Source organism: Lutra lutra, chromosome 9 (genome assembly GCF_902655055.1).
Source record: "Lutra lutra chromosome 9, mLutLut1.2, whole genome shotgun sequence".
Lineage (NCBI taxonomy): Eukaryota > Metazoa > Chordata > Mammalia > Carnivora > Mustelidae > Lutra > Lutra lutra.
The window spans coordinates 116,738,559-116,764,505 of NC_062286.1; the positions used below are offsets into that span (position 1 = coordinate 116,738,559).

A 25,947-nucleotide genomic window follows, 5' to 3' on the forward strand; every position below is an offset into this window, starting at 1 on the left:
ATTGCCCTCAGTTGCTCAAGTACAGTGTACATTGCCAGAGTGGTTATCTAGTTTTGGTGAATCTGGGTTCTCATCTAGATAGCAAAGTGAATGTTCCCATCTCAGACTCAGGGAAAGTTCAACGTTTGCACACTTAGAGCCTTCTGGACCTGGATCAGCGGTCTTAATTCCCAGTGGTTCTTTGATCATAGTTTATTTGGGTTTGGGCATTATGTGTTAGGAATATGTTTAGAGTAGTTTTTCCTGTATTAACATCTTTACATCCTAGTCTCTCAGGTAACCCACTAATTTTTTTGTTTGTTCTGTATTTTTTTTTAAGATATTTATTTATTTGATAGAGGGAGAACGCATGAGGTGGAGGAGGGTCAGAGGGAGAAGTAGACTCCCTGCTGATCAGGGAGCGGGAGGCGCAGGTCTCTATCCTTGGGCTCCAGGATCATGGCCTGAGCAGAAGGCAGTTTCTTTTTTTTTTTTTTTTTTTTTTTTTTTTTTTTTTTTTTAAAGATTTTTTTTTTAAGATTTTATTTATTTATTTGACAGAGAGACCACAAGCAGGCAGAGAGGCAGGCAGAGAGAGAGAGGAGGAAGCAGGCTCCCTGCTGAGCAGAGAGCCCGATGCGGGGCTCGATCCCAGGACTCTGAGATCATGACCTGAGCCAAAGGCAGCGGCTTAACCCACTGAGCCACCCAGGCGCCCCAGAAGGCAGTTTCTTAACCAGCTGAGCCACCCAGGTGCCCTGTTTGTTCTGTATTCTTAAATCACACACTGTAGGCAGAGCATGAACCTATCTTTATCAGTACTTTAAAGTGATAAAGCATTCTGTGTATTTTTGACTATATAGATTGAATACAAATAACCATCTGCTTTGGAGTTGGTCTCCCATCTTTTTTTTTTTCTTTTTTTTTTTTTTTTCTTTTTTTAGTCTTAACTTGAGAGAGCACAAGCCATTGTGGGGGGTGGTGAGGGTGGAGGGGGAGAAGCTGACTCCCCACTGAGCAGGGAGCCCTGAGGGGCTCTGTCCCGAGACCCTAAGATCATGACCTGAGCTGAAGGCAAACCCTTAAACAACTGAGCCACCCAGTCTTCCATCTTTTAAAACTCAATTTTTATACCATTGTGGCCTGCTAACCAGCACATTCAGGTAAGAGACTAATGAAGACTCCTGATTGTTGAAACATCCCCACCCTTCATCTTGCCTCTACATTAATTTTTTTTTTAATTTTTTTTAGATTTTTTATTTATTCATTTGACAGAGGGAGAGAGATCACAAGTAGGCAGAGAGAGGGGGAGGGAGCAGACTCCCTGCCGAGCAGAGAGCCCAATGCGGGGCTCAATCCCAGGACCCTGGGATCATGACCTGAGCCGAAGGCAGAGGCTTTAACCCGCTGAGCCACCCAGGCGCCCCTTGCCTCCACATTTAAAGCAACCCATTTCATTGTAATATTTATGGTAGGCTGTTAATTGAATTAATGTGCAGAATTAGGGAATTAGTGTTGAATTAGTGAAAATAACCTATTTAGGTTTTGAATCTTAAACATACTAGGATTCAAATTTGGCCTCCATCATTTAGTAGTCCTTTGGTCTTTGGCAGGTCATTTAACTGCTGAACCTCTTTCTCTTCCTCCCTTTTCTTCCTCCCTCCACCCCTCCTTCCTTTCCTTTCCTCTCCCTCCCTCCTTCCTTCTTTTCTTTTCTTTTCTTTTGCACAGTGATGGGTGTGTGGTGGTGGAAAGGGAAGAGGGAGAATGTTAATGCAGGTTCCATGCCCATCATGGGGCTCAGTTTCACAACCCTGAGATCATGACCTGAATTGAAGTTAGGAGTTGGGCACTTAACCAGCTGAGTTACCCAGGCACCTCTGAAACTGCTTATTATTATTATTATTATTATTATTATTTCCTTTTATAAAGATTTGTTTTAGAGAAAGAGAGAATGTTGGGGGGGGCAGAGGGAGAAGGGGAGAGAGAGAGAGAAAGTCAAGCAGCTGGGTGCAGGGCTTGGTCTTAGGACCTGAGACATGACCTGAGCTGAAATCAAGAGTCCAGCATGAATGGGCTGAGCCGCCCAGGTGCCCCTACACCTGTTTATTTCTAAAATGGGAGTTTACATTTCCTCCCATGCCTGGTTTATAAGAGGCATTCAAATGGAAAACAGTAGTTATTACATACATAAAAGCTGGATTATATTTTAGATTACTCTAGATCTCAGTTGAAGTTTTCTGTCTTTGGGTTCCAGAGGGTCCTGGCCAGTGGAATAAAGTTTCAGATTATGACTTTATTTTGACTGTGGTACCTGATAAAATGATAAACAGATGAAGACTTCTTTGCCTGTGATTTATTATATTCTGCATTGTTGGAGACAGTACTAGCCTTCAAACTTTCCTCAGGTGTTTGAGGTAGAGCTGTGTTAATTCAAGTCAAACCACTTGGCTTTCCTTATAGTGCTTCCCTTCATTGGAAGACCTCCAACTGTTGCTGTTATTTATGTAACATTGACACTTTGATTCCTTTTCTGGCTTAAAGGTAGAGAAATAAAATACAGAGAGCCCAAATGGTAATGTTTTTTGTTATTCCATCCTCCCTTGTTTGTTTTATGGAAGAGCTTGAGTGTATTGCCTTTTAAAAAGAATGTTGTAAATTTTGTAGATGGAAATAAAGACAGAAGGCCCAGTAATGTGTTAGGGTTGTAATGTGTTAAATATCCTTCAGGTTTGTGTAAGTGATAAGTTTGTGAGTTAATCAGGTTTATTGTGAATATTTATATTCCAAATTTGGACCTTTAACAGGGACAGAAAAAACTTACATTGTTGGCTTTGAACGGGTAGTTGTCCTGTTTATTCAGTGTGCACTAGGTCAGAGTCTGTTAAGGGGTCAAGGAGCTAATTGTTAACCTTTTGACCTGTATATTCTTCCCCAATTTAAAAAATAATATACCACTATTTACATGGCTTAGTTTGATAGGTGAGGGAGTTTATTGTTCGTGACCTTGAGACAAGAAAGTAGAATAATCATTAAGTGGAGGGAGAAAGGCAATTTCATTTAATGTTACATTCAAGTTTACCATTAACCTGTTTTCTTTTGGTTTATTCTTCCAAGTTAGGGTTGCGCGGTTTGGTTTGTATTTGTTTTTGTTTTTTGTTTGTTTTTGTGCCAATGACTTCCATCCAAATAGATGGTCTCTCAGAAGAAATTTTTTGCTCATTAATGGTATATCTGGACTAAAAGCTCAAAAGATGATTATATGCATATCCCTTGAAACAAGGGGACTTACAAAATAGGTTTTTCAGCCTACTGCATGGATTTTGGCAATTTCAGCTTATGATCTCTATATGTCATTTAAACCAGGATTTTTCAGCCAATATACTACATCAGCAGGAGTTACAGATGTGCTGAGGTACTGGTCCCCTCAACCCTCTGGCCATTCATGCAGGCTGCAGTGTGTCTAAGCCAATGATCTTGGATCCAAAAGTCTCCATCACTCATCCCAGTATGCCATACAAATACTACTTTACCTTGGTGTTTTGACTTTAAAAAGGCAGTAAGCACTGATAGAGAAAATTTAGTAACTTTTTCTTTTTTTTTAACAGTTTTAAGATACAGAAGTCCACAAATCTTAAAATAATCTTGACTTTAAATTTAGAAAAGACCATTTTAAAGTATCTCTCAGACCCTCAAGTAATTCTCTTTCCACATATAATTCAGGAGATATACCTTAGGGGCACCTGGCTGGTTTACTTGGTAGAGCCTGTAATTTATCTCAGGGTTATGTAAATTTAGTCCCATGTTGGATATGGAGATTGCTTGAAAATAAAATCTTTTGGGGGCACCTGGGTGGCTCAGTCATTAAGCATTTGCCTTCAGCTTGGGTCATAATCCCGGGGCCCTGAGATCGAGCCCTACATCAGGCTCTCTGCTCGGTGGGAAGCTTGCTTCTCCCTCTCCCACTTCCCTGGCTTATTTATGTTCCCTCTCTTGCTTGTCTCTCTTCTCTGTCAAATAAATGAATAAAATCTTTTTTTAAAAAGAAAAGAAAATCCTTTTTTTCTCCCTCAAAAAAAGAGATACTTTAAAAAGAACTATAAGGGCATGTGGGTGGCTTGGTCCATTAAGTGTCCAGCTCTTGATTTCAGCTCAGGTCATGATCTCAGGGTGGTGAGGAGGAGCCCCATGGTAGGTCTGTGCTTGGCAGGCGTGGAGTCTGCTTAAGATTCTCCCTCCCTCCCTGCCCCCATCTCCCCACTTACACACCCTCATTCTTTCAGTAGATAAAATCTTAAAAAAAAAAAAGACTATAAATTATACAAGTTTAGACACTTGTGAAGAAATTCATATTCTTACTTTTTTATACAGTGAAGCAAAAACTCGAGTACCCTTGCTTAAAACTGTTGTCTTCACCTGAGTGACTCTGCCACTGTATATTTTCTGAAGCTGACATTTTGTTAATCATTTGTCAAGCTTCCTCCTCATGCTAGAACATAAATTGAAGCCTAGGATAGATACATTGTCTTCCTCTTATCCCTTCAGGAAAGGATGGGATATGCTTAGTTTGAGAAATTTAATTGTTTAATATTTATGTAAATTATCAAATTAACCTTTTAAAATGGAAATTTTATAGTGTTAAAAATAGGATTTTTAATTCGGCCGGGGTTTACAGATTCCTCTGAGTCTGTAACAGAAGGACAGAAGGTGCAGACTTTTCCTTCAAAAAAGTACCTGCACAGGCCATTTTGTATATACTTGCAGGGAGTTTCATGGACCTCTGATCTCTATTGATGGACTCCATTTTCTTTCTCTCTTTTTTTTTTTTAAGAGTTTATTTATTTATTTCACAGACAGAGATCACAAGTAGGTAGAGAGGCAGGCAGAGAGGTGGGGGGAAGCAAGCTCCCCACTGAGCAGAGAGCCTGATGTGGGGCTTGATCCCAGGACCCTGAGATCATGACCTGAGCCAAAGGCAGAGGCTTTAGCCCACTGAGCCACCCAGGTGCCCCCGATGGACTCTATTTTCAATGCTATAATTTATGTAGCCCATATAATTTCCCCTTTTATTATTTTCAGTTCTGTAACATTTGCCTGACTTTATCATTTGTCACGGTATTATACTCTTTCAACAAACACTTGTGGACCATATGCAGCTTTCTGTGATAGACTCCTGAGGGTACAGAGGCACTATTTTCTGCCCTTGGAATTTTGTTTAGCTAGGACGGATGTGTGACAGTACAGTGACTGTGCTAGATGGAAGGAGTAAACAAAGAGTGCTATTGGAGTGCAGAGGGAGGGTCTTGACCATTAGAATTTTTCTGTAAATCTATGTTTGATTCTGCGTTTTTTTTTTTTTTTTTAAAGATTTTATTTATTTATTTGACAGGTATCACAAGTAGGCAGAGAAGCAGGCAGAGAGAGAGAGAAGGGGAAGCAGGCTCCCCACTGAGCAGAGAGCCCGATGCAGGGCTTGATCCCAGGACCCTGGGATCATGACCCAAGCTGAAGGCAGAGGCTTTAACCCACTGAGCCACCCAGGCGCCCCTGGTTCTGCGTTTCTTAATTGGCAAAAGGTATACTGTGAATTGGAATTCTAAATAGTCTTAAATTGAGGACTTAAATGGCTTGCCACTGCATGTAATAATGCTGGGTATTTTCTTCGCCCGTATTTCCCCTCAGTTACCTTTGTAAGATACGTAGTATTAATATTCTAATCTTACATATGTATTTAGTATAGAGCAGGGATTGCTAACCCAAATACCTACAGGAGTCAGACCAATAAGATAATGAATTGTCCAGGTTTACCTGTGGCATCTCCAGTGGGTTGGGTTTTAGAGGCAATTGTTGGATAACACAAGTTAGCTGATCCAGGTGATTTTTATCAGTGCAGGAGTACAGAATTATTGTTATCTAACAGACCTACCTACTTTTTCTTCTTCTTTTGAGAAATTGAAGGTTAATTTTTCATTATTTTTAGGGTTGGAAGCTAAGTCACACTTAAATATTTATAATGAAAATTTTTAGGACATAATTCAGCTTTTGTACTATAATATGTAATATTAGATAATATATAATATGTAATATTATAATATGTAATAATATGTAATAACTGATTGACTTTTTTAAGGTTTTTTTGTTTGTTTGTTTGTTTGTTTGTTTTTTTAAGAGCAAGAGCGTGTTTGCATGCCTGAGTTGGGGGAGAGGTAGAGAAAGAGGGGAAGCAGACTCCATGCTGAGCAGGGAGCCCAACGCGAGCTTGATCTCGCAACCCTGAGATTGTGACCTGAGCCAAAACCAAGAGTTGGACACTGAACCGACTGTGCAACTCGGGGGCCCCCATAGCTGATTCACTTTTTGAAAAAACATGAAAGACTTGTACATGAATTTTCTTCATAGCAGCATTGTTCATAGTGGCCAAAGAGAGGAAGCAGTGCAGATGTCTTATCAACTGATGGATGAACAAAATGTAGTATAGCCTTACAGTAGATTCAGCTATATAAAGGAATGAACTACTGTGACAGAAACTGCAACATGGATGAACCTTGAAAACATACTAAATGAAATGAAAGAAGCCACACAAGGTCACATTGCGTGATTGATTCAGTTTGTATGAAATGTCCAGGATAGGCAAATCCATAGAGATAGGAAACAAATTGGCAGGGGTGGTGGAGCATTAGGAATGACAGCTGTGGAGTATTGGGTTTCTTTTTGATGTGATAGAAATGTTCTGGAATCAGATAGTGATGATGGTTGCACGTTGTGAATATACTAAAAACCATTGAGTTGTGCACTTTAAAAGAGTGAGTTTTATGTAGTGTGGATTTTATTTTGAGTTTTTCTTTTTTTTTTTTAATTTAAGATTTTATTTATTTATTTGAGAGAGAGAGAGCAGGAGAGAGGAGGGTCAGAGGGAGAAGCAGACTCCCTGCTGAACAGGGAGCCCAGTGTGGGACTCCATGATCATGACCTGAGCCAAAGGCAGTCTCTTAACCAGCTGAGCCACCCAGGCACCCTTGTATGAGTTTTTAAAATTAAAAAAAAAGAAGAAGAAAAGAAAAGAAAAAGTCTGTGTGAGCCAATGGATATTGTTTGCTGTAGAACAGAATGAGTAGGTTGTGGATCTACACAATAAATCACTGCCTCTCTGTGACCTTATAGCGATTACTCCAATTCGCCTTCTGTAGAATGGGGAAGATATTACCTACAACTTAGACTTGTTAGGTTTAAAAGTAGTAAATATAAATCTTAAGAAGCGGTGACTGACCCTCCATAGGCTTTCAGATATCATTAGAGTTAGAAGCCAGCCAGTGTTTGCTGCCCTAAGTTCCATCCTGTTTTTTATTGTTAGCAAGTTTAGAACAACCTACCCTGTTGTTTACTGCTTATTGGTCACCTACAGGAAGTATATGTGGTTGTCTCCTATGTAGCCTCCATGACAGTAAAGGAAAAAGTAGGAGAGGGTATTTATCCTTATATTCTGCAGTTCCCTCACTATAATCCAATAACAGAGTCAGGGTTGTATTTATTCTCAGTGGTTCCAGTGTTCCCATTCTTTCTATAATCTCCTGTGCCTTATAAATCCAAGGTTCATGTCTTTCAGTAATAAATTTCTGTGGCTCTATCACGGAGTGTCAGACACTGTGCTGATTACATGGGTAAATCACATAACCTTATAAATGTTTGTGGCTCCAGGGGCACCTGGGTGGCTCAGTTGGCTAAGTGTCTGCCTTAAGTTCAGATCATGACCTCTGGGTCATGGGATGGAGCCTTATGTTAGGCTCCCTGCTCAGTGGGGAGTCTGCTTCTCCCTTTCCCTCTACACTCCATTCATCCTCTCTCTCTCTCTCTCTCTCTCTCAAATTAAAAAAAAAAAAAAAAAAAGCTTGTGATTCCAGAGAAACATCTCTCACACATAATGACTAGTTTCATATCTCATTGGGAAATAATAGTATGACTGGTTTAAAACTCCCGTGTTGGTGATGGATGTGCTTTACATGTAAGACCAAAGATCATCTTTAAAATTAGATGCAGATCAAAAATACCCATCATAGAGCCAAACTGCTTTTCTTAGTTTTGAACATGAGCAGGTCCATGTGCAAGCTAGGTTGATTTTTGCCAAAGTACTGTATATTGTTACCTTAATAGTTTGTGAAACATTAATGAACACATCCTCATGCTAGGCACTGTGATAAATACAGGGCATATACCAAGAGAAATAAATTATGTTTTAGGTCCTTGAGTTTATAATCTATTTAGAAGAGAGAATTGCATAAACAAGACAGTTGATAATGTAATGAGTATATGGAGGTGCTTTGGTCCCATAGAGGAGCACTTGGCTCATTTTGGAGAGGTATAGAAAGGTTTTATCATGGATGTAAGACCTGGCTGATTCTTGAAGGGCGAGTGGAGTTTCCCCTAGCAAGCGTTATTGGAGGTCATAAAATTAAAGTCACAGAGAAGGAAAAAGCATGTTCAGTACTCATTTGCTTAATGTTTTAAAAGTTTAAAACTTCATAAAAGTGTTAGAAATGTTAAGCTGTACAGTAGAAAGACATTAGAATAGAGCAGAAGTTGTAAACCTATACCCAGTTACAGTACTGATTGAACTGGTTATGGGACTACTCAGGTTTTCACTTCTTCTTGTGTTAGTTTTGGTAAGTCTTTCCTCTAGGAATATCAGATTTACTGGCATGAAGTTGATTGTGTTATCCTGTATTTAGTTATCCTATGTTTTAGGATATAGCATATGATAAATACCCCTTTAAAAATTTTATTTTTAGAATTAATATAAATAGGGGCACCTGGGTGGCTCAGTGGGTTAAAGCCTCTGCCTTCGGCTCAGGTCATGATCCCAGGGTCCTGGGATCAAGCCCCACATCGGGCTCTCTGCTCAGCAAGGAGCCCGCTTCCTCCTCTCTCTCTGCCTGCCTCTCTGCCTACTTGTGATTTCTGTCTGTCAAATTAAAAAAAAAAAAAAAGAATTAATATAAATAAAATTGGTTCCTTTTTGTGTGTACAGTTCAGTGGATTTTAACACATGGAGAGATTTGGGTAACCACCATAACAACGAAGACAGAGCAATTAATTATATCATCTCCATCATGTACCCTCAGTAGTCACACCCAGCCTCCTACCCCTTTTCTATGGCAGTCACTATTCTGTTTTCAGTTACTGTGGTTTTATCTTTCCAGAAATGTTATATAAATGAAATAAAACAATATATAGTATTTTGAAACTCACTTTTTTTAAACAGCATGTTGCCTTTGAGATTCTTTGAAGTTGCATCAGTGGTTCGTTCCTTTTTATTGCTGAGCAGTAGTGTTCCATTGTATGGATAGACCACAGTTTATCCATTTAGTTAACATTCTTTGGTGATTATGAATAGAGCTGCTGTAAATGTACGTGTATGGGCTTTTATGAACATTAGCTTTTATTTATCTAAGGTAAATACCTGTGACGGGGATTGCTGGGTCGTGTGAAAAATGTAACTGCCACATTGTTTTCCGGAACTAGCTATACCATGTTGAGTTCCCATCAGCATGTGTGTTAGTTTTTCCACATCCTCTCTAGCACCAAGTATTGTCAATATTTTACTTTTTTTTTTTTTTAAAGATTTTATTTTTTTGTCAGAGAGAGAGAGAGAGTGCACTGGCAGACCGAGGCAGAGGGAGAAGCAGGCTCCTTGCCGAGCAAGGAGCCCGATGTGGGACTTGATCCCAGGATGCTGGGATCATGACCTGAGCCGAAGGCAGCTGCTTAACCAACTGAGCCACCCAGGCATCCCTCAATATTTTACTTTTAATTTTTAAATAATTTTAGATTTACAGAAGAGTTGTGAAGATAGAGTCCTCAAATGCTCTTCACCCAGTTTCCCCTAGGGTTAACATTTCATGTAACCATGACACTTGATTAAACCTAAGAAATAAACAATAATACAATACTGTTAACTAAAATGGACTTTATTTGGATTTTGCCAGGTATGTGCTTTTTCTGGTCCAGGATACCACATTACATTAGTCATCATGTCTCCTTAGTTTCCTTTAGTCTGTGATAATTTTTCAGTCTTTCCTTGATTTTCAAGACTGACACTTCTGGAGAAGACTGGTGAGATTGTAGAATGCCTTTCAATTTAGGTTTGACCGATGTTTTCTCATAATTAGATTATGGTTATGAATTTTGGAGAATACCACAGGTGACATGTCTTTCTCATGATGATTGCATTAAGGTTATGTGATGTTAATATAATTTATCTTTAGTGATGTTTAGGTTGTATCTGTTATGTTTCTCCACTCTAGAATTATTATTTCTCCCTTTACATATTTATTAGAAGGGCTTTCCTAAGTCCAACCCAATTTCAAGGGGAAGAACATTAAGTTCCACCTCCTCGAAGGAGATGTACCGAATGATTTATGGACTATGTTAAAACCACCAGAGTAATTAATGAGGATTGGAGGAGATTCTTAGAGGCAATGCAGATAATTCTGTTTCTCCTAAAAGTTTTACTAAGTTTAGCATCTGTCAGTGGATCTTGGCTACAGCAATTACTGTTACTGGTCTAATGGAAATTTTCTCTTTCTTTCTAGATGTATATGTAAGTTGGAATTCTTATGTAGGGAAGATTTTCAAAATTTAATTACTTAGTGTGGACTCGTGGATATTTATTTTACTCTTTAGGGTCACAATCTAATTCCATCATTATTACTCAGATTGTTCAAGCTTTGGCAATTGATGTTCCTTCCATTTGGCTCCCATGTACTTTTGACTACAAGATCACCTCCCCCATTCTAGAATCAGCCACTTCTCCAAGGAGCTGTCATTCCTTTTATTAGAGAAAATTATTGAGAAACTAAGATGTGGGCACTAATTAACTGTCATTGCTACTCGTTGACGCTATTTCTAGTAGCTCTCAGTGGACAGAGCTAGGAATTTGCATTCAGTAATACTTTGTTGTGTACAGTTCTGTGGGTTTTGACAATGCTTTGAGTAACAAATCCACCTCTACAGTGTTATACAGAACATTTCATTGTAATGGGGCAATCACTCATCTGTTCTCTCTCTATGGTTTGCCTTTTCTAGAATGTCCTATATATGGAAGTATGCAATATGTAGCTTGTTGTCGTTTTTAAGTAATCTCTACATCCAGCATGGGGCTTGAACTTAAAACCTCAAGATCAAGAGTCATATGCTTTACCAGCTGAGCCCGCCAGGCCGCCCAGTATGTAGTTTTTTGGATCTGGCTTCTTCACTTAGAGAAATATAGTTAAGATTCATCCATGTTCTTCAGATCAGTTGTTTTCCATTGTGTGCTTGTACCACCATTTGTGTATCCATTCATGTGTTGTACATCTTGATTATTTCAGTTATTTTGCAGTTACATATACAGCTGCTATCAACATTCAGGTATAGGTTTTTGTGTAAGCATTGGTTTTAAGTTCACTTGAAAAAATACCTAAGAGTGGGAATGCTAGGTTGTACGGTTAATATATGTTTTACTTTGAGAAACTGCCAAACTTTTCTAAGATGGCTATACATACCATGTTGCATTCCCATTGGGAATGAATTAATTTGTTACTCTGCATCCTCACCAGCTTTTGGTATTGACTTTTTATTTTATTTTATTTTTAAATTTTAACCATTTTAGTAGATCTGTAGTGTATCTGTATTTTATTTGTGAGAGAGCGTGCGTGCGTGCGTGCGTACACACACAGGGTGAGCGGCAGGCAGGGGGAGAAGCAGGCTCCCTGCTGAGCAAGGACCCCCCCCAATGTGGGGCTCCATCCCAGGACCCTGGAATCATGACCTGAGCTAAAGGCAGATTCTTAACCAACTGAGTCACCCAGGCACCCCTTCATTTTTATTTTAATTTTACTTTCCCTAATGATTAACAATATTGTGCATCTTTTCTTAGGCTTATCCATAGATCTTCTTTCACAAAGTGTCTGTTCAAATCTCTTGTCTTTGTTATTTGGGTTGTTTTCTTATTTTTGAGTTCTTTTTATATTATACATTTAAGTCTTTTATCATATATGTGATTTACAGATATATTTTCCCTATCTGAAAAGCAGTGCTTTTCACAGAGAAGAAATACTTTAATACTTGATGATGAAGTCCAGTTTATCCATTTTTATTTTTATGGATTATGCTTCGTCATTATGTTTTAAGACCACTGCCTAATCCTAATTCCAGGTCCTCAGGTCACAAGATTTTCTTCTAAAGGTTTGAAAATGTTATGTTTTATATTTAGGTCTACCATTCATTAGAAATTGCTTCTTACATAATGTGTGTAAGGTTTAGGGTGAAGTACATGATTTTGCATATGGATGTGCAAATGTTCCAAAACCTCTTAGAGAAAATATTACCCTTACTCCATTGAACTGCCTTTGTACCGTTGTCAAAAATCAACAGGCCATGTTTGTATGGCTCTATCTCTGTATTCCCCATTGTGTTCCACTGATCTGTTCTAGCCCTTTGCCAATACCACACTGTTTTAGTAACTGTGGCTTTGTAATAGCAAGATTTATGTGATTCCTCCAGTGTTTTTGTTTGTTTGTTTGTTTGTTTTTCAAAACTGCTCTGATTATTCTAGTTCATTTGGATCTTTTTTTTAAAAAAAGATTTTATTGGGGCGCCTGGGTGGCTCAGTGGGTTAAAGCCTCTGCCTTCAGCTCAGGTCATGATCCCAGGGTCTGGGATCGAGCCCCGCATCGGGCTCTCTGCTCAGAGGGAGCCTGCTTCCTCCTCTCTCTCTGCCTGCTTCTCTGCCTACTTGTGATCTCTGCCAAATAAATAAATAAAATCTTTAAAAAAAAAAAAGATTTTATTTATTTGACAGAGAGAGAGCATGGGTAGAGGCAGAGGGAGATGCAAACTCCCCACTGAGCAGGGAACCCAGTGGACTCAATCCCAGGACCCTGAGATCATGACCTGAGCCAAAAGGCAGACGCTTAAACGACGACTCGGCCACCCAGGCGCCCCTGGATCTTTTTTTTTTTTTTTTTTTTTTTAATCTAGTCTGACAATCTTTATCTTTACCTGGATAATTTATTTCATTTATGTTGAATATAATTAGTCATATTTCAGTTTAAGTTTTCTCTCACTGTTTCTTATGTTCTGGGGTTCTTTCTCTTTTTCTTACCTTTTTTTGGGGTTCTTTTTATCATTTCATTTCCCCCCTCTTTCTAGTGTTGAAATACGTTGTATTTTTGTTTTATAAGTAGATACCATCATAGATGATAATAACTTGGAACTTGGAACCGTTATTTATCAAAGTCTGATATTAATGGTCAGTGTTTGCTTGAACTTTTCCATACATTTTTATTTTGCTTGCTCTTCTCTCTTTCAACACAAACCTTCCAGATGGTATTATTGTTCTTTATCTTCTTTATTTAGAGATATTTGCTGGATATAGAATTATAATTTGGCAAATTTTTTTCCTTAGCACACTGTAGATATTAAACTGTCTTCAAGCTTCATTGTTGCTTTTGGAAAATGAGCTGTTCTGAGTTGCTTCTTTGGATGTAGTCTGACTTCTCTGCTTGCTTTTCAGCTTCTTCGCTTTGATTTTTCTGCTGTTTTATTATTGTATGTTGTGGATTTCTTTTTATTTATTCTCTTTGGAATTTATTGGCTTCTGGAATGTGGTTGTGTTTGATTGCTTCTGGGAAATTTTCAGCTATTATACCTCTTATAAATACTGCCTTTCCCCTGTCCCATTTTCTCCCCTTTTCTTTCTGTTAGATTTTATTTATTTATTTGAGAGAGAGCACAAGAGTGTGGGAGAGTCAGAGGGAGAAGCAGACTCCCTGCTGAGCTGGGAGCCTGATGAGGGACTCGATCCCAGGACTCTGGGATCATGACCTGAACTAAAGAGCGGTCACTTAACCAACTGAGCCACCCAGGTACCCCCATTCTTTCCTTTTCTTGTAGTCCTGATCAAAAGTGTACCAAACCATTCCACAGTTTCTTTTTTAAAGTTCTATTTTTGTTCTTTTCACTTCTTGAAACCTGTAGTATCTTGTTGCTTCATATATTCTGAAGCTTGTCTCTTATTTCTATAAGCATAGTCAGCATGATTGTTTGGAGTTTGCGCTTGATGAGATCAGAACTCTGTAGGACTTTTGTGTTCTTTTTTTTGCCAGTTCTTACTCTTGTAGTCTTTTCCTTCAGTAACTAGTTATCTTTGATTACAGGTTGCATATTATATTTGAAAAATAATTTGTAGGAATCATTTGAAGCCCATAATAGCAAGGTCCCGTCCCCCCCCCCGCTCCCCACCAACAGAGAGCTTACTCATGTGAGGTGTCTGGACATTACAGGTCCAGGGACCACCTTAAAGCAAGCTTCGTATCTGATACTCCCTCCATAAGGATGTAATTCTTCCCTGGCTCTTCCACTTCCTATTTAGTCTCACCCTAAGGTTGTAACCCTCTGAAGTCAGCTTATTATGAAGGTTTCCTTTGAGACTCCTCCCCTTGTGAGGGCCCTGTGCTTTCCATCAGGACAAAATTCTAATTTTCAGGGATCAGCAAAGACCCTTTGGACTTCCTTCCTTCCTTCTCTGGGTTCTCATTTTCTCTTCGCTGTGGACTATAATTGTTTATCTGTTTTATTTAAGAGTGAGAAAATGAGAATGTGTGTATGTGTGAGAGTGAGTGAGTGTAAGTGTGTTTAATCTGTTCTCTAGCTGTTCCCAGTGGCAAGATTGACCCAAATAATCTAGCCCACCCTTATTGAAAACAGGAAAATTGCCTGCTACAATCTTGGTTTCTTTGAAAACTGAGAAGCTCTAGTTACACTCTCATGGATCTAAACCCCCTAGCTCTTTGTCCTTTCTAGGCATTTGCTTTGTGACTTCTGTAGTACAATTTATCTGTATGAGTAGAGAAAGGAAGAGAATGAGATCTGAATTGCAGTGGTTATGAGTTAATATATTTTTTTAAGGTTTATTTATTTATTTATTTATTTGACAGATCACAAGTAGGCAGAGAGGCAGGCAGAGAGAGAGAGGAGGAAGCAGGCTCCCCACTGAGCAGAGAGCCTGATGCGGGGCTCGATCCCAGGACCCTGGGATCATGACCTGAGCCGAAGGCAGAGGCTTTATCCCACTGAGCCACCCAGGTGCCTCGAGTTAATCATTTTTTAAGGCACACATTAGTAACAGTCAAGTAGAATGTTCCAGTATTATCCAAATCCGATATTAAAGGGTCTTGCTAGTCTGATGTACTTCTTTCTTATAGGGCATAATGAGTTGTGCCAGCCTCTTATCAGAGGGTATAATGTTCCCAGTGTTTAAAATTGTTGACTTGTTTAAAGTCTTGTGCTTTACAGTTTTCTTGTTTTACTGTTTTTCATCTAAATAGTTCTATGCAGCCTTCAAAACTAAGCTTAGATGTTATTTTTTTCCTGGCAGCTTTCCCCAAACATTGGGGTACTCCATTAATATTTATTGAATGAATGGTAGTGGGTGGGTGGGTGACTTAAATTCCCTTCAGTGCCTGCAGAGCACCTTGACTTAATTCTTTCAAGCACTGGTCACTTGTGATGGACTGTACCCTTTGTCAAGGGCAGAGATGATTTCCCTTTATTTTCCAGGGCCTGGAGAAAGAATCTCTTCCTGGCAGTTGCCACACATTTCCTGGTACATAATAATTGTTTAATAAATGCTTACTGAGTGAACATTATGCTGTTAATTTGAAAGGGAGAGAGAATGAGGGATTAAGGGCAACTATGGATACATGAAACAAGTAATTCGGATAGTACTAACTACTGTTTTTTGTGTTTATTTGGCCTTCTAGGCAGTGCCACTTTGAAAGGGTGAAAGGTGGGGCGCCTGGCTGGCTCAGTCTGTGGAGTATGTGAATCTTGGTCTTGGGGCTGTGGGTTCGAGCCCATATTGGGTGTAGAGATTATTTAAAAACAAAAATCTGTTTAAAAAGAGGGAAAGAAGGGAGAAAAGCCAAGTTTCTATGATTTGTCTTTGCTTTTACCAGGTGCAAGTATAGTTATCTTCTCTCTGAGTTTGTTCTACAAAGCCTGTTTCTCTTGCCAGTTTATGCTGCCTGGTTGCTAGGAAGAATTCATTCTCTGCAGCAATAGGGCTAAGAAGGTGTTGTTTTCCTTATACAACTGCTTTTCCCCTGAACGAGCAGTCTTAAATCATGCAGTCAGTGCAGTGTAAGCACATTCCTCATTCTTTACTGTAGGAATCTTTGCCCTGTCTGGATGATTATGAGATCTTGTTCATTCACTGTGGTTGATCTAGGGATGGGAGGGTTTTTGTGGGTTTTTCTTAAGATGGAGACTCTAAAAAACATCAGGATTAAAAGAAAAAAAACCATATTATTTGAAATCAGACTTTTTAAATTTAAAGTTCGAGAATAATCTTTTCCAGTTCCACTAGGGAATTCATCTATAAAAATACATTGGCACAATCTATATAGTTCACTGGCCCAAATCCAGCATGTAATTTGATTTTGTAAATAAAGTGTTATTGAAACATTAGAAAAAAATACATTGGCACAGATGATTAATCAGACATGCAGTTTTCTGATATTGGACCATTTACTAAGCGTCTAATTTTCTTTTTAGTTGCTAGATTGAAAAACAGAAATATGGCGTAGAAGAGATTAGAGGGAGAGATTCGTTGAGGACAAGGGGAATTTTTATTGAAATTAATTAGTTCTGTATTCCATTTATGTTGATAAACATGATTTTGGCAGTACACATTTTAACCTTCTGGTTGGATGGAGTTTTCCTTGCATGTTATTAAAGAAGAGGTCAAACAGAACTGTATAACTGGCTTTGGTTGTAGGTGTGGTCTGGCTTGAGTAGGGTAAATTTTGTTGGCAGAATTTTTCAGTTGATTAATTGGCTTCTGTTAGTCTAAGTATTAAAGAAGCAAAATATAGCCATTGTCTTCAGCATCGGTCTGAAAGCTTTTTAGGTAGTAGTCATATGAAATCATTAACTGCCAAAGTTACAATTTGTGCAAATTTACAATTTATGCAATTTATACAATTTGTGCAAAGTTACAATTTATGCAATTACATGAGAACAATAAGGATGAAGTTAGGTCATTTAAAATGGAAGTTATTTAATACTTTTTCTGTAAGTCAGATTTTTTTAAGGTATGCTTGTATTATAAACACTAGATGGGAAAATTGACCTTCAGGATATCTAGGACTCAGACACTCTACCTAATTTCTAAACAAGCTTTTCGTAAAAATTGCTAAAATAAGGTTTCACCAGTATTATCTTAGTTTTAACTTTTGTGGGGAGAAAAAGACAAATCTTAACCATGGCCCTGTTATTTAAGAGAGGAATCTGTGATACTGAGAGAGAACGTATATGCAAAGGAAATTCCTACTCCAGAGTCCTTGAGTCAGTCTTCCGGTTCTCCTAGCTGCGTACCACATGGCCAGAATAGGGGCACCATATCTTCTGGAAGTAAACTTCATTTTCATTTCATTTTTGGGGAAAAAAACCCTCGATTTCATCAGCAAATAATATTTAGAGAACACCCTGCAAGGTGCAGAGCCTTGAACTGGGTTCTGTAAATTCAAAGGATAAATCAGACATGGATCTTGACCTCAGAGAGCTAAGTGCCTAATAAGGAAATTAAGGTTTTTTAAAACTTATAGGCCAGCCACCTAAGCTTTGAATCCCAAATCTCTCCTGGATATTCATGGCCAAGCAACTGAATTTAGGCTGTTTTCTTATTTGTAGATAAGGGAAGGAAATGTCTAACCATAGAATTGGGAGGGTTAGCTATTTAAAGCTTGAGAAGGCTCTTTTAGCTCCAGCCTTCTTATTCACTATCCATTTTAATGTCTCATCCATTTTAACCTAGTCTAAAACCTGACCTATGAGTTCTCTTCCAGAAGTTTTCTATCCCCCATAAGTGGTATCAAAAGTACTTCTAGGGGCACCTGGGTGGCTCAGTCATTGGGCTCCTGCCTTTGGCTCAGGTCATGATCTCAGGGTCCTAGGATCGAGCCCTGTGTGGGCTCCCTGCTCAGCGGGAAGCCTACTTCTCCCTCTCGCACTTCCCCGCTTGTATACCCTCTCTCACTGTCTCTGTCTGTCAAATAGATGAGTAAAATCTTTTTTTTTTTTTAAGGTACTTTTGGGGTGCCTGGGTGGCTCATTTGGTTAAGTGTCCAACTCTTGATTTTTTGTTGAAGTCATGATCTCAGGGTTGTGGGCTGGAGTTCAGCATGGGGCAGTCTGCTTCTCTCTTCCTCTACCCCCCTCCCTGCTTTCACGCTTACTTGTTCTTGCATACACACTCTCTAAAATAAAACTTTTTTTTAAATATCTCTAGCTAAAAATCTGAAAGTCACCTCCCACTTCTTATCCCATTATCTAGTCCACCCAGAGTTACTGATTTTATACCATAAATTTTGTTGTTCAGATTTGTGCTCTTGCCTCCGTTGCTACCACCATAGGTCAAGCTTTCATCCTCATTCTTGCATAAGCTACTGCTAATGGCCATCTTTCTACCTAAGTCTATTCATCTGCTTGTCCCACACCCAGCCAGAGTGAACTTTTCAAAATGTGCACATGGGTCACTTTTCTGCTTAAAACTCTTCAGTGAGGGGCGCCTGGGTGGCTCAGTGGGTTAAGCCTCTGTCTTCGGCTCAGGTCATGATCCAGGGGTCCTGGGATCGAGCCCCACATCGGGCTCTCTGCTCCACGGGAAGCCTGCTTCCTCCTCTCTCTCTCTGCCTGCCTCTGCCTACTTGTGATCTCTGTCTGTCAAATAAATAAATTAAATCTTTTTAAAAAAAAAAAAAAACACCTCTTCAGTAAGTTTCCATTATCCTTAACTGCAGATAAATTTTTTTAAAGATTTTATTGATTTATTTATTTATTTGACAGACAGAGATCACAAGTAAGCAGAGAGGCAGGCAGAGACAGAGAGGGAAGCAGGACTCCCCGCTGAGCAGAAAGCCTCAATCCCAAGACCTTGAGATCATGACCTGAGCTGAAGGCAGTGGCCTAACCCACTGAGCCACCCAGGCGCTCAGATAAAATCTTTTTAAAGGCATATTTGTCTCACATTTGTTCTGCCTTTTATTCCCAAGGCCTGGCATAGTATTTTTTTCATAGTAGATGCTCATATATTTAAGGGATGGACAAAAGAAGAAATGTATGAAAGAACCAGCCAATAATTGAGAAATTTAGCCCATCCCTTTCTTTCATGTTAGGCTGTATATGAATATACATACACGTTTACAGAGGTTGCAAGTGAAATACTATTTCTGAATATAATAATGTTTTTCTTTGATGACTTTCCCTTCATATCTTTTCACATCCCCCTCTTTATCCCTAGCCTATCACACTCTCCCTCATCACACCACTTTATTTATCTGAGATTACTGAAGTACAGTTGAAGAACTCTTGCATTTCTTCTCCCTATGTAATGAAGGCCAACCATTTAACATTCATGCAAACAACTCTTACTGTAAACAGATTATTTGGTATGCATGTTAGTAAAGTGAAGCACCTCTTCAGGTGCTGCAAAACCGCTGGTAGTCCTCCCAGTGGGAAATCAAGTCCACCAGTTCATAAATTAGGTCCCAGCTGATGAAGCACAAAGCTGTAAGAGTCAGTCAGACAAGTACTTGAGAATCTCAGGAGTTTCATTAGTGAATAGTCTTGCTCTGCTTTTCACAGAGAATGCCAAGGCCTTAAGAAAGCAGAGGAACACTGGGTGATAAAACTGAGAGATAGACAGACTAGTAAATGAAAGTTGGGGAATGTTTTCCATGTGACTCAGGTGATTTCCAGGAAAAAAAATGAAGTCTCATTTTGTGATGTCCTGTTCACCCATGATTTGGCCCTCCAAGGCTGGGAGTTAGCTACAGCTCCTATTATTTTTGTATTTATTTAAAGAAAATATGGTTAAGTTGGTAAATTTTATGTTTTACCAGTTTTTATGAATAACATGTTTCAACAAAAGAGTGGTACAAGGAACATCTGTAAACTCTTTACTCAGATTTACCTATTATAATTTTTTTTAAAAAGATTTTATTCATTTATTTGAGACAGACAGCAGGATCTGGGGAGGGATGGGGAGAGGGAGAAGCAGACTCCCCGCTGAGCAGGGATCCCAGCATGGGGCTCTCTCCCAGGACCCTGAGATCTTGACCTGAGCCAAAGGCAGAGGCTTAACCCACTGAGCCACCCATGTACCCCTAAAGGAGATAGAAGTTTATTGAATACACTGCAAGGGAGCAGCAGGCAGGACAGAAGAGGAGAGGCTGACAGCCATGGGACAGTGGGTATGATAGTATTGTTATTTACATCATTTACCCTGCTCCAATAGAGAATATAGTCTAGGGACAGGACACTGTGTATAGTCATGTCTCCTCTCTCCTGCCTGCCTTTTTAATGTTTTATAATATTGATATTTTTTAGTACAGTGTATCTCCCCGCTCCCTTTATAGAAACTTCCTTGTAACTCAGTTGAGATTATACAATCTGGGCCAGAAAACTGCATAGGTGATGTGTTCTCGGGTTATGAAATCTGGAGACTTAGTACATTTTTAATCAATGCAGAGTAAAGGGAATCAACAAATGCTACAGGAATTGTTAAAAGAAGATAAATAGATTGGAATGGTTAGGGAAGACATCACAGTTTACCAATAGGTAGACTTAGTTTACCTTTTTGGTAGAAAGCATGTTTCTAAAATCCACCACTTTTCCTTCTATGTCAAATATTGCATTATTTGAGGCAATATATATTACTGTCTTCTCCCAGTTTTTATTAAGCTTGCTCCTATATTAAATAAATCAAGAGGAAATGTCTGGGAGTACCTGGGTGGCTCAGTGGGTAAGCCTCTGCCTTCAGCTCATAATCTCTGGGTCCTGGGATCGAGCCCCGCATCAGGCTCTCTGCTCAGTGAGGACCCTGCTTCCCCCTCTCTCTGCCTGCTTCTCTGCCTACTTCAGATATCTCTCTCTCTCTCTCTCTCTCTCTCTGTCAAATAAATAAATAAAATCTTTTTTTTTTTTAAAGATTTTATTTATTTATTTGACAGAGAGAGATCACAAGTAGATGGAGAGGCAGGCAGAGAGAGAGAGAGGGAAGCAGGCTTCTTGCTGAGCAGAGAGCCCGATGTGGGACTCGATCCCAGGACCCTGAGATCATGACCTGAGCCGAAGGCAGCGGCTTAACCCACTGAGCCACCCAGGCGCCCCTTAAAGAAATTTCTGTTTTTAAATTTAATGACTTGAGTCTTTCAAGAGGTAACTAAGGATCTACTGAGTTATTATGCAAGATTCCCTAAATGATTTGGACCAATATAAAAAGACATTGAACTTCAAAGTATGAAGACAAGTCTTTATTCCCTTCCTGGTTTCATCAACCAGGAAGGGATGATTGGTTTCATCAACCAGGAACAGTCAGGCTGAAGGTTTATAGTCCTGGCTTTGCCACTGTTCTAAAGCCCTTTAACACTCTGTAGAGTGAGCTATAGAAAGCTGTTCTAGTCAGTAATTTCTGTGGATTGTATAAATGGTAGTAATGTAGATGGGTCTATCCTTGATGTCATTTTTTCCCTTCCAGGCTATGTTATAAAGAACGTCCAGACTTTAGATGAGGAGGTAACAAGCAACTGCAGAGTTGGATTAGGACCAGTTTAAACTTTGTTTCCTGGGTTTACTATGATGATGATGATGATTACTGTTTTCTCTCCCAAGTTAGAGGAAACACTGTGGTTAACACATTGGGGATCTAGTCATTTGTTATCAGGTAAAAGAGTCAGAGGTATATTTGAGAACATTATTGGTTTTGGTTTTTTTGTGTTTTTTTTTTTTTTTTAATTTGAGGCCATTATTGTAAGATGATTTATTTTTTTTTCCCATATGCTTTAAAAAAAATAATTCCTTGGCCTTTATGCACTTTGTATTCGCAGTTTAAAGAAAACAGGTCTGAAACAAGGTCTTATCCCCAGCTGCTTCTGAACACAGTGACCACCAGATCTCCAAACATCAAGTCCACCTTCGTTCGCCAACCTGTCTGACATGTCGGGACCCGTGCCAAGCAGGGCCAGAGTTTACACAGATGTTAATACGCACAGACCCCGAGAGTACTGGGATTATGAGTCACACGTGGTGGAGTGGGGGTAATTGTTTCTTTTTAATTCACTGTGCACACTGAAAAGGGCTGACTCTTATGGATTTGTTGAGTAATTTGTATCAGGGATCCTTCCTGACTACATTTATAAACCTCAAGATTGAAACCTGATTTGTGTTTACTTCTGCAGTGGAGAAACAAGGTATTGCTTTGCAAATTAAGAGTTTTGATTGGCTTACCATGTAAAAATTATTTCTGTCTCTTACTCTTTCCTTGGACTCACATACTCTGGATAAAAGGTCGGTAACATAAGAGTTACCTGTCAGCTTATCTCAGCTACAGGCTTCACAGCTAGCTGAGAATTAATACTTGAGAGACTTTAAAAACACCAGACTCTTACATAAAATATTTTTGAGGTCAGAGAATGTTGTCCCGTGATGATACTGAAGGATGAAACAGTTCTCCAGAAAGATGTCCTCTTTCTGATAGAAGCAAAATTAAACGCGTATCAGCATTTGCCCTTATCATGAGTTTAGCCATGTGTAACATGAATTCAGCCCAAATTCCATTTTGAACAGTTGCCGTCTACCTGAACAGCTGTGTTTGTCCCTCATTCTCTATGCAGTCTCTTTTGGATGTTTGCATCTGTTATCCTCTAACATGTATGTAGTTAATTGATGAGGTCATACTTACTGTGGTAAAAGGCTTTGGACATCAACTATAAAAGAAAGTATTTGAGGGGCACCTGGGTGGCTCAGTGGGTGGCTCAGAAGCCTCTGCCTTCGGCTCAGGTCACGATCCCAGGGTCCTGGGATCAAGCCCCGAATTGGGCTCTCTGCTCAGCAGGGAGCCTGCTTCCCCTCTCTCTCTCTGCCTGCCTCTCTACCTACTTGTGATCTCTATCAAAGAAATAAATAAAATCCTTAAAAAAAAAAAAAAAAAAAAACTTGGGGGAAAAAAAAGGAAAGTATTTGAAAGCACATAAAGCTACAGCTCCCATGTGCTACATTTTATGTCTGTTCACATGTGGTGTACATAACCTATAAGTGGTTAAAGGTAATCTCCCGGAATTGGCATAAGGGTATATTGTCATCCTGCTGAGACCATGATTTTTACCAGTAAGTTTATTGCCTCTGCACAAAGAGGTACAGTGTGCTTCAAAGATACCATCAAGAACCTATCATTATTGATACTCTGACAGTTCCCTTCATATCACAGGCTTTGGACTCCAGGAATACCTGTGTTTTGCTAAGGAAATTTCAACCACTCTGTTCAGATTGAGTGCTTTGCACTTAGTTTTGCTTAAATGACACTCTAAACAGCCCTTCTGAGTTTTCGGCATGGTGCTATTTGCTTGCTTGCATTTGTTTTCTGTGCCTGTCCCACAGGAGAATTCAGCTAACCTAAAAGCTTCCTTCCCCTAGACCTCCCTTAATTCATCGTCCATTGTCCTTAGTATATTTTACCTTGTCTGTTCATTCACTTTGTTTTTAGCTGCTTGAGGAAATTGCATAGCTAATTTGTTAATTGGATTTTCAGTGTCTCCAGCAGCAGTAAATAGAATTTAGGCCTATTAAAAGGACCGTGTTTGTCATTCTCTAAAGCAAAGTCATCTAAGTTGTAATCAGAGACAGGGAGAAAATGTTGGCATTTCCCTTATTTTATTATTATAATTTTTTTTTACGTCTGCTGATGCTAGTGGTCATGGAATATGGATAAAAGTGAGGAAGGGACCCCTGACTGTGGTTCATGATCTATGGCGTGATTTGCAAACTACACTCTATGGACTGTTCTCAGGGTTTGCCTTGGAGGGCAAGTGGGAGGTCAAGCCTATATATTGAAAGCCACTTACCTATAAAAAGGCCCATTAAAAATCAGCTGCTTCCAAAGTGCAGCTGAATTGAAATATTCCTACAATACGTATTTTCTGCTGGGCCAGGCATGAGAGGACAGGAATATATAAAATTATTCTCCAAGGGAAAGCTGTCTGTTGTTGGACACAAACACACACAACAAACCCTAATATAAGCTGGCTATGTGTGGTATGCCAGTAGAAATACCAAACAATTTGGTATTTGAAAGAATAATTGAAAGGCTTAAATGTTTCTAATTTCAGGACTTGGAACACACATTTTTTATTAATAGCCCAATTTTTAAAATACAAAAATTATTTGAAATACCTTTTATTTCTTTTACCCCTCTGGTAGTAGAGTTTTTAAAGTTAATTAGTGCCCAATGGTTTGAAATTTTAAAATCATTGTGACTTTGAGTCTTTCTGTTTACAGTAATCAAGATGACTACCAGCTGGTTCGAAAATTAGGCCGGGGTAAATACAGTGAAGTATTTGAAGCCATCAACATCACAAATAATGAAAAAGTTGTTGTTAAAATTCTCAAGGTGAGTATAGAAGAGCAAGATTATAATTTCAGAGATACTTGGAATTTAGATTTTTTTTTTTTAGGTAATAGTACTTCAAATTATTTTTTAAATACCTTTTTTAAAAGTAGCATCTGAAAGGGTTTTTGGAGTGCTTTAACACCTTTATTTTATTGTATCCTGTGAAGTTGTTAGAAGAGATTATTTGACAGATCAGGAAACTGAAGCAAGAGAAGTGATTTGATTTGAGTCCTACAACTAGATTGTGGTAGAGAAGGGAGTAAAGGTTCAGTCTTCTCTCTCCTAGGACTTTGCCTAATTCTGATTTCCTAGATTTTTAGTGAACAGTCCATCCTTTTGTTTTCAAGAAGTTGTTACCTCTGCTGTTTAAAGATGAAGAGTCAGAAATGCAGGCCTTTAAGTGGCAGGCAGATGCTATCAATGCAGCTAATCTAATAGAAGTGCCCATGATTGGAGGATGTGAGTGATGGGTACTGCTGCATGTGTTCCATCCATGGCTCAAAATTGATTTGTAGTAGTGCAAGTCTAATGTTACTTGATACTCTTTTGCAAAAAGAAAGTAGAAATTTATATATGAATTATCCTGATGGTTAAATGTTGGCTCAAGAGTTTCTAAACATGTTCTGTAGGCCAGGTTTGGCCAATGGGCTACCAATATGCAACTTGTAAGTTAGTTACAACTGTACTGTGCAGTATCATATGCCAGGAACTTAGCATATAATTTCTTGCCATAGGAACTTTAATATATTTGACACTGAGAAGCAGAAGTTCCCAGACTTTCTCAATTTATAACCACCCATATTGTTTCAGTAACTTTTAACTATTTAAGTCCAAATAACAAAAAAAAAAAAAGGTGTTTAGTTTAGGGTAGGTGCCATTTAACTAATTAAAATGTTCTGTACATAAATTGAAAGAAAGATATAATTTTATTCTTATATAACCTTAATTGATTAATTTTAGGATATGTACATACACTTATCAATCACTGCACAACTTCTCAAATGTTGGAATAAGTTGGCCACTGATAGCTTCATTTCCTTTTCAACATTTTTTTTTAAGATTGTATTTATTTATTTGACAGACAGAGATCACAAGTAGGCAGAGAGGCAGGCAGGAGGTCGGGGGAAGCAGGCTCCCTGCCGAGCAGAGAGCCTGATGTGGGGCTCAATGCCAGGACCCTGAGATCATGACCTGAGCAGAAGACAGAGGCTCTAACCCACTGAGCCATCCAGGCGCCCCTCAACATTGATTTTTGTACAATATTTGATTTTTATCACAGCAGTGGGTGAAAACCCAGCTTCATAAAAATACACCATCAAAAAGAATGTAGTTCAGCCTAATGCTGAAATTATGAACTACCTCAGGCCGGTGGTATACTCTGTATCTGGCAGATACTGGATGTTGATGGGTATTTCCCTCAAAAATTAAAAATTTCACAGAGACCTTATGAATTTGCTAGGGTGTCATGGCACACCTTTTGGGAACCA

At 39.0% G+C, this 25,947-nt stretch overlaps 1 protein-coding gene across 3 annotated transcripts in view; it reads left to right on the top strand.

Moving 5' to 3' along the window:
* CSNK2A1 (casein kinase 2 alpha 1) overlaps positions 1-25,947 on the top strand; it is a 54,432-nt gene that overhangs the window by 7,843 nt on the left and 20,642 nt on the right. For 2 of the 3 annotated variants that reach the window (XM_047744527.1, XM_047744528.1), the window contains 2 exons: positions 21,903-22,112; positions 24,349-24,460. In XM_047744527.1, coding sequence (XP_047600483.1) covers positions 22,012-22,112; positions 24,349-24,460 — 213 coding nt within the window. In that variant the 5' untranslated portion in view covers positions 21,903-22,011. The remainder of the gene's footprint in view (positions 1-21,902; positions 22,113-24,348; positions 24,461-25,947) is intronic. The other variant, XM_047744531.1, reaches the window with a different exon arrangement.